At 42.4% G+C, this 12,917-nt stretch overlaps 1 protein-coding gene across 1 annotated transcript in view; it reads left to right on the forward strand.

Annotated features, from left to right (window-relative positions):
• CSMD3 (CUB and Sushi multiple domains 3) overlaps positions 1–12,917 on the forward strand; it is a 467,563-nt gene that overhangs the window by 332,948 nt on the left and 121,698 nt on the right. The window contains exon 35 of the mRNA XM_069959625.1: positions 363–476. Coding sequence (XP_069815726.1) covers positions 363–476 — 114 coding nt within the window. The remainder of the gene's footprint in view (positions 1–362; positions 477–12,917) is intronic.

Below are 12,917 nucleotides of genomic sequence, written 5' to 3' on the forward strand. Positions count from 1 at the left end.
TTCAGTCAGTGTGTGTGTCAGTCAGTGTGTTTGTGTCAGTAATGTGTGTTTGTGTAGGTTAGTGGTGTCTCAAGTGATTGTGCATAGTGGATGGATAGATAAGGGGTCCGCTGAGGCTCTGTCACCCAAGGGCCCTTTAAAAACCTGGAGCTGGTCCTGCTACATGCATTTAGCATTTTTAATGTAATTGCTGGATACTATCCCTCATCAGAATATCCAATCCAAGTTTCATGTCATTAAAACTTTTCCAGGTAAATGACCACAGGTTGCATTGAATGTTACTACACTGAGAATAGCCATGTATTATATGACACTGTTATGTGTTTATTTTTTCATATACGTTTTGTTTTTTCCTTCTATAGGGGACATCATTCGCTATCAGTGTATACCCGGCTTTACCTTAGTCGGCAATGAGGTTCTAACCTGCAGGCTGGGTGAGCGGCTTCAGATGGATGGATCGCCTCCTTCATGCCAAGGTTCCTACATCATTTCTTGTACCGGCTATAATTAATAGACTATAACCTTGCCCACATATGCAAGTCAGTGGTAAATTGCACGTCATGTTGTGACTCGGAGAATGAATACACCACAATTAGGAACCGATTTCATAAATGAGTTAGTAAAATATTATTTGCAAAACACTGCACACAGGATAATAAAACAGATGTCTTTTCAGATAAGCATATGGTCCTGTAAGTTGTTAACAAATGCCACCTTGAAATCCCAATAATTATTTTGACACGTCCAAGGAAAACTTGACAGTGAAGAGCAACATTTAAGTTTAATTAAATCACGATAACGCGTGGCACACGTGTTATATGGGATAGGTTTAAAAAAAGACGGTACCAACAAATGAGTATATAATGTATACATGAAGAAGAAATACTTTACTAATAGTACAGGCACATGGCGCATAGGTAAATTAGAGAAATTATTTATCGTGCACATTTTATTATTATTTTATCCCTGTACTATACACATACCTCCCAACTTTTGCAAAGAGCAAAGAGGGACATGTGCGCCGCGGCCCCCATAGCGACCCTCCATAGCCACGCCCCTATAGCAACCCTCCATAGCCACGCCCCCATAGCAACCCTCCATAGCCACGCCCCTACAGTCACCACATGCTGCTGACTGAATAGTGCCCTATACATTATCCAATCCTGCCAAAAATGCCCTATATAGTATCCAATTCCCCATTATAGTGCCCCACATAGTATCCAATGCCCCCATATAGTGACCAACATAGTATCCAATCCCCCCCATTGTGTCCAATCCCCCACATAGCGCCCCACATAGTAGCCAATGCCCCCATATAGAGCCCCACATAGAAGCCTATGCCCCCATATAGTGCCCCACATAGTAGCCAATCCCCAATATATGCCCCACATAGTAGCCAATGCCCCCATATAGTGCCCCACATATTATCCAATCCCCAATATATGCCCCACATAGTAGCCAATCCCCATATATGCCCACATAGTAACCAATCCCCCCATATAGTGCCCCACATAGTAGCCAATCCCCATATATGCCCCACATAGTAGCCAATGCCCCCATATATGCCCCACATAGTAGCCAATCCCCATATAGTGCCCCACATAGTAGCCAATCCCTCCATATAGTGCCCCATATAGTAGCCAATCGAAAAAAAACAATAAAGCAGTAACTCACCTGTCCTCCGGTCCCAGCAGCTCCTCTCCCGGCACAGCGCGCACTCCCGTCATCCTCCGGGGCGGGCAGCGGGGTACAGAGTCACTGACTGTGCCGGAAGTGACCTGCAGCCTCTCATGAATTACTTCCGGCACAGTCAGTGTCTCTGTACCCCGCTGCCCGCCCCGGAGGATGACGGGAGTGTGCGCTGTTCCGGGAGAGGAGCTGCTGGGACCGGAGGACAGGTGAGTTACTGCTTTATTGTTTTTTTCGCTGGGGCCACATGTAATGCGGGACACGGGGGGGCCGTTCCGGGACTGCGGGACAGAACCCCGAAAACGGGACTGTCCCGCGGAATCCGGGACGGTTGGGAGGTATGTATACAGAATAGGGTAATGCCTAGGGTTCCATTGCCAAAGGAGTAATGATTCTTCTTGAGGAGAGCACCATAAGGTTATGTTCACACAATGCCAAAAAAAGAGAAAAGGCGTACATACAAACAAAGATAGAAAAATGCTGTGCAGGGCCGGACTGGGACTAAAACTCAGCTCAGCACACAGGCCCCCTTGCTGTGGAGCACTTGCTTGGGAATCCAGGGCAGGTGTCCTGGATTTCTGGGATGGCCCTGGAGCGCTGGACAGTCCAACATTTATCTTTTGAGGGCCAATCCCGTCTTCCTCCTACAGTAGGGGAAGGTAGTCACCGAGCCAGAAGCAAAATGGGACCAAACCACAATTGGTACTGGCCCATCTGGCAATTCTGGAAAATGCCAAATGGGTCGGTACTAGAGATGAGCGAACCTCAAGCATGCTCGAGTCCATCCGAACCTGAACTTTTGGCATTTGATTAGCGGTGGCTGCTGAACTTTGATAAAGCCCTAAGGCTATGGGGAAAACCTGGATATAGTCATTGGCTGTATCCATGTTTTCCAGACAACCTTAGAGCTTTATCCAAGTTCAGCAGCCCCCGCTAATCAAATGCCGAAAGTTCAGGCTCGGATGGACTTGAACCCGAACCCGGTTTGCTCATCTCTAGTCGGTACCCATTGTGGGTTGGTCTCATCTTCCTCCTGTCTCAGTGACCAGCTCGGTGGCCAGTCCAGCCCTGATGCTGTGTCAGGACTCGCATATGCTCCCTCCAGTGTACATACATGTTCTAAAGTGTTTTGTTTTGTTTTTTTAAGTAAAAAAAAAAATTGAGGTTCTTGGCCAACCATTTGATCGAATAGAATGTACCAATTTGCCACATTAAGGTGAAGCCTAGAGTGGGACCCTGTAATGGCCTCTCTCAGACTACAAGTCTACAAAACTGGGCAAACAGGATCAACTAAAACAGCCACAGGAGCTGGGTGGAGTGCACGGCTTAAGGAGGTAGCCACACACCCCACATGTGACACAAAAAGCAAATAAATAGCCAGCACCCCACTCACACTTGTTCACACTATGCAGTTTGCACACTAACAAACAGACAAAATTATCAAACTGCAAGTGTCAGGACTCACCACATATACTCCACCTGGCATAAAAACCTGTTCTAAAGTTTTTTGTTTTTTTTTAATAAAAAAATGAGGTCCTGTTATTAGACTTCACAGATTCTGCGGCACTTAACATAGTATTGCCAATTATTACCCCCTGTGCCCATTAGGGCTCACAATCTGAATTCACCTATCTGTATTTTTTGGGTGTGGGAGGAAACCCACACAAACACAGAGAGAACATACAAACTGTTTGTAGATGTTGCCTGTTGGGATTTGAACCCAGGACCCCAGCGCTGCCAAGCCACTGTGCTAACCACTGAGCCACCATGCCTCAAAACAGAGGACTATTCAGATATCCCTTCGGGAAGGACCAAGTCAAGGGTGGCTCCTGTAGGGAAACCACCAAAACCACCATATTAAGTGGCCCTATAAGCCAATGTAATGACAAGGGAAAAGCCAAGGCCAGGTATCCATGTTAATAGGCATGTCAAAAGTTATAGATTGCAGTGGGTCTCACTGCTGTGATCAGCAGATATAGCCAGGAGAGAAGGAGACAGCAGTGCAACCCACTCTCTGGCCGCCCATAGACTTACATTGTCGCAATAATTCGTTACGGAGATATGACCTAGGAGTGACCCTCGGCAGTCAGTCCCACTTTAATAAATAACTTTTGACATGCCTGGTGAAATGTCAAAAGTTATTTTTGATGACAGTTACTTTTTTATGGAATTAAAAGGTTAAAAAAAAGCTGTTTCGACAGATTAAAATAAATAAATAAAGTCAGGAGGGATAATTACATTGATTATTTGCAGGTGTATTGTTTGCTGTTGCCACAGTTTACTACAATGTCATGAGATTACAGAAAAAAAAAACGTGAAAAGGATGAGATTTAATTATAATTCCACTCTGATATTCTTTCAGTATAGGGAACAGCTGACGCTATAGCTACACATGCGTTCTTTCTTTGTTTGCTCTATAAATACTTTCTAATTACGTATTATTTTTGTAAGAAGCCTCCTACCAGGAACGATTAATATTCTGCTGTCAATTAACAGCGGATTAATATGTAAAGTTGGAAGCTCAAACTAATTACGTTATATTGTTTATCTGATAAACTTTGGTGAATTTTTCACAAAAGCAAAAGTTCTATACACAATTTGTAATTAAGGCTGAAAAATAATATGGAGGGTATACTAATGGCGCACAGTTTGGGAGCCGCACATTAAAGGGAATCTGTCAGCTCAATATCATGCTTAGAGCTGTCACAGAGCCAATGCCAATAGATATGAGCATAACTTGTGCATGCTCAAGTACGATCATTCTGCATTTGGTTATTGGTGGCTGAAGAAGTTGCAGGCAGCCTTTGGCTGTCTTCATGTTTTCCAGACGGGCTTAGGGCTGCATCCAATTTCTTTAGCCACCGGTATTTAAATTCTGAACGTTCAGACTCAAGCATGCTTAAAGTGACTCTGTGCCCACAATCTGACCCCCCAAACCATTTGTACCATCAGATAGCTGCTTTTAATCCAAGATCTGCCCTGGGGTCCGTTCGGCAGGTAATGCAGTTATTGTCCTAAAGAACAACTTTTAAACTTGCAGCCCTGTGCTGGGGGGTAAGAATGTCTATGCATTAGGCTGGCACCACCCCTCCGTCCCTCCTCCCCACCCTCTTCATCATTAGGAATGCCACTGGAACATTTTCTCCTGTCTTAACATTGCACAGGTGCCCTAACGATCCAGCCCATGTTCTGTATTCACACGGCTCACAGGTGATGAATAGGAGATAATCTGCCTGGAGCATTCCTAATGATGAGGAGGGACAGAGAGGGTGTGCCAGCCTAATGCATAGACATTCTAAGCCCTGGCCATTGGGCACAGCAAGCAAAGGTTATGGAGGGAAGAGACATGCATGCTGAGGCCTGGAGATGACACTTGAGCTCTGAGCATGATATAGAGCTGTGAGATTCCCTTTAAATTCATATGGAGGTAGACCTCAAAGAAATATAATGAAATATGAAACGGCATGCTCTTTGTGGAGTGCAACTGAATCAGAAAAAAAAAATCTTGAATGTTACGGTATTGTTACTCTAGGAAGTATTTTATTATATCAGTGCTATTACATGTGCAAAAGCACTGCGGAGACACCATCATATGTTTCTTAACAATAGTGAGCTAGCCAGACCTTCCTAAGGGAAGGAACAACCAAGCCAAGGGGGGTCTCCAGTCAAGGAGACCACAAAAAAAAAGAGCCAGAACCTGTGAAATACCTCAGTGGTAGAGAATCTTGGTTGACCTTAAGGAGATCAACCAAAACACCATGGAGACACCATCACATGCTTTCTCTCTGGGGGAAATGTTCCTAGATTCACTGACATTGAGAAACACGTGATGGTGTCTGTGTGGTGTTTTGGTTGATTTCCTCAAGGTCAACCATCCTTCTCTTGAGTGTTATCACAAGGACAGGCATTGGATGGATAGACCCTACAAATCCTCCCCTTTAAGTGTCCCTTTTATCGGGTCAATTCAGGGGGGTTTTAGAGTGAAATATTTTTTATGATGTCCATATGTCCTAGAACAGGTGTGTTAGACTTGCGGAACGAGGAGGTGGGGGGAAGACATGGACATGGTTTAATATAGGGGTTGCTGGTGAAAAAGACCCAGGAAATGGGATCCTGGTCCCAGGTGGTATGAATAACACATCATATAACAGTATCATAAAAGAATCTCCTATTGGTGAACTTGTTGCAATTATGTGAGGAGCATGTTTCAGATTGCCACATTATTATTAGCTAATGCCTATTAGGTCAACTTTTAGCATAAAGTCCCAGTTGAAGTATGTGGACAAATCCACCTCTACATGCTGAGAACAATAACCACAAGATATTGCCAGTAAAAAGGATTTTTCCCCCATAAAATGATATAACCATAGGGTATAGTTTTTGATAGTTTTGATCTCTTGCAGTATCGGCAATGGGGCGGCACCCTTTCAAATGAGATTGTCCAACTAAAACAACCCCTAAAAAGAGAACCTACTAAGCAAAGTAAACTTGGTGCCTGGCATATACTTCAATCACCTTTAAATTATATTTTGGTGCTACTTGACAGGATACACAATATGTCTATATTCTATAATTTATAACATCATTAAAAGTGACTTTCTGTAGCTTGGAGGAGATGCCAACCATAATCTATTGCTCATTTCTCATGTTAGTCTGTGACCACTTCAGGCAAGTAGTTAAAAAGTTTGACAAATCACATAAGAAATATGACAAAGTTGTTTCTAGTTCACTGACCTGTGACACTATATTTTATATCCGGCTTAAACTAGGGTGAGACATTTCATACCATTCATCATTTTCCATAGTGTGACTGCGGAATTGTAATTTTCTTATATGAGGGTAAGTCGGCCCAAAAATTTTCTTAACATACTGTATATTATGAATGGGTGTAGGAAAACAGGAGACCGGTCCTACGTAAATATAGCTTAATGACTGTTTATAAAAAAAGTTTCCTAACTTTCTAATATATGTGGTGTGTGTCACCTCTTTAAGAATTTCAAAGTCTCCATTTCCTACTAGTACATGGAAAGATTCTCATTCACAATCTGTACATTGGGAGGCCATGTTCACACAACGTATATTTTCGTAAAAGTACGGCCGTTGTTGCCGAGTGCAACAACGGCCATGAATATTATAATAATATAATATTATGCACCCGCATCAGAACTCAGCGGCGCTAAAGATCATCAGGCCGGTACTGCATATGATCTATTCTGGGACCGGCCGTTCCGTGACCCGGCCAGGTCACGGAATGGCCGGTCTCTTACAGAATGTGAACATAGCCGGAGACTGTAAATTCATACCGACCTAATACTTTGCACGGAGTGTTTATTTTACAGTTATATAGTATTACCTGTTAGGTAAACAGGCTGGACGTAAACTTGACCATTCATGATAGATGAATTTAAGCTAAATATGCAACTGTCATCTTATGCGTATGGCCAACGTAACTCTCATGTATCTGTTAGGAACAAGCAAGATTAACAGGTAGGGAAGACAAGACAGTGAGCACTCGCACTAGGCCCCCAGCTGTTCCTACCTATTTGCCCATCCGACCCAGGGTTAGTAACAACTGGTCGACATTCCCTTCCTAAGGCAAAGTGCACACAGAGACAAGACAAGCAAACACTGGAGAGTAGTAATATAGAAATGTGTCAGAAAACCAAGCGGGCAAATACAGTACCAAATAAGCAGAGAAGCAGGAGGTCAGAAAAAGGCAAACAAGAGGTTAGAAGATCCATAGCAGTCCAGGAAAACACCAGCCAAATCTAAAACAGACATATAGCAAGCACTGAGCAGAGGGCCAGTGATATTCTTATGGAATGTTAGAGTCCTAGTCCAGGGCATGATTGGAGCAGCCCTCTGACATCAAGGCCAAAAAGGTTACAGACTGCTAAGGAAGGAATATGAATGGTAAAGGAACTGTCAATCACAACTAGCTTAACCATCTGTAGCCTAAAACAAAGTCAGCATGAGAAACAAACCGTTATGGTGGAACCAAAAAACACAACAAAGAGTGAAATAGATCAGTGTTCAGAACAGTGCAAGACAAAATACAATATACAGTATGTACAAAATTGTGGTCAACTGCATATTTTCTGCTGTACTTTCTGCTGCACAGAGGATGGCGGTGAAGCCTGAATGGGCACAGATGTTACAGTGTCTCTTACATTGTTATGCTTCTCACATAAGTGAATCTACTAAGCTGAAATCAATATGGTGCTTACTAGCTGGGAGGAAAGAATCTAAGATGCCTCTTTGCTCTTTACTTTAACCCCCCACCCCCCAAAATTTGGACTCCCTCCGTAGGATTCCTATTTAAAGGAACTGGATTTAAGGTTGTTGAATGTATTAGATACAACAGTGAGCAACTTGAAGAATTCAAATAGAGTCAAAGTCATGAAGGTTTTTTTTTTACACACACTTAAGCCCTCTCAGGAGGGTCAGGGGTCCCTTAATTCAAATAAACTCCAAACCCACGATAAGTGACTACTGGTTGGCTAAGATATTTGGGTTTCGTAGACCCTAGAATAAGAGTTCGTTTTATATCCACTATTTGATACTTACCCTTATACATATATTCATATATATCATCAGTGTTGTAGTTTACTGTAATACATTAATTTTGTGCACCATATTCTCATTGACATACATCTATAATATTACATGAATCCCTCAACCCTGTTAATATCACAGATTCTGAATTTAGCTGACCCAACTATCATTGTAACCATTATTGGCCCAATATTGGGGTATGATTATATTGTATATATCATGATATGGCGATACATACTTGGCACTAAGTGCGTTGATATATACAGAACGGGGTTGCCAACTGATTCTGTGTCTTAAGACAGTTGTCATGCGCATTGACTATGGAGTCTAATTTAGCACTGAGTCAGGTGTCATGCGCACTGGGGAGAAAGTGAATCGATATAGTCTAAGTGCAGTGACATGCGCGATGACACGGCGTAATCACATGACACTGCGAACCCGGAAGTGATTCCGCGAGAGTAGCGGTCATGTGATCGGAATAGATCACGTGACGCCGGGACACAGATGACGCAGGGTGTCGTCATGTGGAGACCTTGGATGCTGCGTTTGCAATGATAGGAGGGTGAGTGGGTGGGCGTGTGAGTCCATTTGCAGTCTACCAATCTGATAGAGGGGGTTAGTCTTTCCACAATAAAGAAAGACCTCATTGGTGTACTATAGGGAATGTTTAGGGCGGTACCATGACACCAGTTAATTGAATGTGGATATAAATATCGGCCAGTACCAGTAGCAAGTGTTGCCTAATTTTCCTCCTGATGATGTTGCTGTGGCAACGAAACATGTAGAGAGGGGGCACTATTTGTGGTTTTAAATAGCAGACATCCAGTATCTCCCAGTTACCTTCTATACAGGACTGCAGACTGTGATAGTGATTGACATAGTTAGTAAAAGAGGATAGTTATATCCCTATATATCATCTAGTATTGGCTAGTGATAGGAGTACTGGGTGTGTTGTGTTTTTAAACAAGTTCACATGTTTACTTTTAAGATACGTAATAAAAGTTAATTTTTATTAGGGGGGTGATATAAATTAAAGGTTTTTTTTACCCCGGGCTACGGCCTGTGGGTTTGGAGTTTATTTAAAGTCATGAAGGGAGATACCAACTAGGAGAAGTTTCAAAAGAATTATGAATAAGAAGGACTTTCTTGAGATCCACTGCTTGCGGCCAACTCTGGAACCTTGTCTAGATCTATAATAAGATCCCGTGCAGAGATGTCGTAGCCAAGGATTTGGAACTCGTGTTTCTAAGTACGCTAAGAAACTCAAATTTTCAAGTATGGGAAATACAGCGATAACACAAATTAAAATAATAAAAGCATTCCATGTGTCCATACTTAGTGCCCGCAGGGTGCTGCTATATCTTTGTGCTGTGTTTGCTTTTGCATTGCAGTCACAGCAAATGTGCACTTGACCATTTATTTCACTTTGCTGACTAACTTCCTTTTGCATTATAAATTTCATGTCTGCCATTGACCCTCTGTAGTAAGAATATGCTTTGGAGATATAATTCCTTTTTGAAAAAAAATTGCCTGGGGACAGGGAAATATCAAAATACATTACAAGTCCATGTTTGCTAAAGCCCTTGGAGGTGTATATCTTCCGTCTGTCCTCTCCTTGTGATAAAAGCAACACCTCTGACAAACAAGTCCTGTGTTCATTGTTTTACAAACATTTGGTCCCATAGTCTAAATTACTGTTTTCATGGTTCTAAATAAATATGTTTTATTTTAAAGTTATGTGGGGTATTTATCAAACGGGTGTAAAGTAGAGCTGGCCCAATTGCCCCTTGGAAACCAATCAGATTCCACCTTTCATTTTTCAAGGAATCTGTGAAGAATGAAGGGTGGAATCTGATTGGTTTCTAGGGGCAACTGAGACAGTTTTACTTTACACCATGTTTGAAAAATCCCCCCTATGTTTTTAAAAATTCTTAATTTTTGTAATTTTCCAGAATCTTTACGTATTGGTATACATCATACACTCATAGTTTCGTCTGTACTACTTCCTGCCTTGCTTATATAGTAAATATAACCTCCTCATATTTACTATTGAATTTTCCATCTTGATGTAACTAGGAATGAAAGGACCCCCATCAATGCAATGTCTTTTACATGTGGTAGTAAAAATATACAACACCTACCGCTCGAGCGGCAGGATACCTTCTCTAAACTCTATGTATTACAATGCACTCTATGAAGCTTCCGGCAGTTCCATACACCGCTCACTTTAGGAGCGGACTTTGTACCTGTTATAGTTTGGAGCAGTATGCTGTTGTGCATGGTGGATGGTAGATACATTTTAAGTTTAAAATTATGGACTAATCTGTGGTTGGAGGGGGTGACATTTGGCATTTGGGCTGACCGATATGGAGGAGACCTTCTTTAACCCAACCCTCCTGCTAAAAGGCAATAAAATCATGGCCCATCTCAAACACAAGTTGAGGGACCCAATCTAATGTTTTTGTGCACCTCTTCATCTAGGAACAGACAAAGGCACCTCTAATTATTGGACTTCTCTTTTTCCCCCCCTCTCTTTTTCACAATTTATATATGCTCTTTTTTGCTAGTAAGTGCTGTACCTTAGTAAATTAAAGGGGTTATCCATAATTAGAAAAACATAACCGCTTTCTTCCAGAAACCGCAAGACTCATCTGCACCCAAACTGGAAACAAGAGTCTTACTGCTTCTGTAAGAAAGCGGTCATGTTTATCTAAACCTAGATAACCCCTTTAAAGCCTAAAAAATTATCAATATTAATCAATCTAAAGTTAGTTGGCATTCACACCAATAAACTGTTCGACAAAGCTATTTTACCAGATTTGCTCTATAAGCAGAGGCATTTGGCATTTATTGTGTAGTGGCTATGGCGGGCTACCGCTGCTCAACATCACCATCAGGCTATGTTCACACTACGTAAAAGTACGGCCGTTGTTGCCATGCGCCTGCGAACATTTGCCTCTTGTTCTTTGGGATCCCGGCCGGAGCGTATACACATCGTACACGCTCCGGCCGGGATCCCATGCGGACCCGCTAATAACTGACATGTCAGTTTTCTGCGGCTGCAATTCAGTGAATTGCGGCCGCAGAATGACCTGTCAGTTCCTGCTATGTTCCCGCATCAGAACACTGTGGCCAGAAAGATCATCCGGCCGTTAATTAACTACCGTCCGGGATGATCTGGGCAGAAAACGGAATGGCCAGTCTCTTTACGTAGTGTGAACACAGCCTCACTCTGTACATCTACGCTCAGCGGCTGTGCCAAACACTGGTTAAATGTTGATGGCTATTAAACTGACCAGCAACTAAAAAGTTATACAAAACCCTTCCAAAGAAAGTGATCTTAGATATCCCTCCAATCCGCTTCCGAAAAAGAGATACAGAAATTAATATAAAAATTCATGCAAAATCATACATAAAAAAATCTTCCAAAAAGTATGGAGATCCAACTGTTTTAATTCAAGAGATAGGTTGCCGACAGATATCTCCATTTTCATATCTCTTCAGCTTTCAACATTCTGAAAGTGTATAAACACAGAAATGACAATGCACTCCTAACAATAGACGCAGATACTCTATTGGAGATTGCCTAGCAACCGGATTTACTTTGTCTCTAAAAAGAAAGAATGGAAATGTTTAGGATTAATTTTAGCAGAGGAAAAATAGCCATTTATGACTCAGGCTTGTTGAAAACCAAGCTCCATTTACACAAGAAGTCCGCTGATGAGATTAATCACAATTCACCAAACAAGATGGATAAAAAAGATTTTAGCTTAGCTAGAAACGCAGTGCCTGGGAAAAAGTATTGGCCTCCGCCTTCTTGAACTTTCTCTTGTATTGGAGTGTAATAACCTTGAGTTACGAAGGATTTGGAAGTTCTTTTTCTTTCTTTTTCTTTTTTTTACCGTGACAAAAAGAAAAAAAAAATCCTATGCCGAAGTGGAAACAGATCTCTACAATGGGAAGTAAATACATTGCTGCTATTAGTCATGAAATTATTAAGCATATATCTGTTTTCTATGATAAACTTAAAGGGGTCATGCCATTCCCCCTTTACATTTCGGCCCCACTGGTTCCTGCTTTTAATTCCTGGTTTGGGGCAGGGGTGCGGCGGTGAGGATGGGTATGCAGCAATGCCTGGCACAGCTGTGTCTCCTTCTAACATTATACATACCTCCAGTGACAATCCAAGCTCTGGAGACATGTGGGATTTCAGAGGGAGAAATTAAAATAATAAAATCAAACTTACCGGATGCCGTCCACCAGTCCCGTCACAGTCCCATCTCTGCCTCATAGCTGAAAGCAGTGGTAACCGCTAGGCAACCGCTGTCAACATCACAGTGAGAGAAAAGGCCAAAGTGCTGATAGCCCCATAGAGTACCCAGGACACTGAGGAGGAAAGTATGTGTGTTACCTTCCTCCTCAGCGCCGGTCCTGCACTGTTGGAGTAATCTTCGCTCCGGTGCACTGTTAGGAGCACTGATGAATCATCTGTCCCAACCCTCTCCGTTGATTGGAAGGAGCAGGCCAATGACATGGCAGTGCTCCTAACAGTGCACCGGAGTAAAGATTGCACTGACTAACATAATAGGACCGAGGAGGAAGATAAGGGATATAGCTTCCTCCTAGCTTCCCAGGCGCTATAGGGGGCTATCGGCAAGTTAAATTTGTCTAAC

Source organism: Dendropsophus ebraccatus, chromosome 2 (assembly GCF_027789765.1).
Source record: "Dendropsophus ebraccatus isolate aDenEbr1 chromosome 2, aDenEbr1.pat, whole genome shotgun sequence".
NCBI classification, from domain to species: domain Eukaryota; kingdom Metazoa; phylum Chordata; class Amphibia; order Anura; family Hylidae; genus Dendropsophus; species Dendropsophus ebraccatus.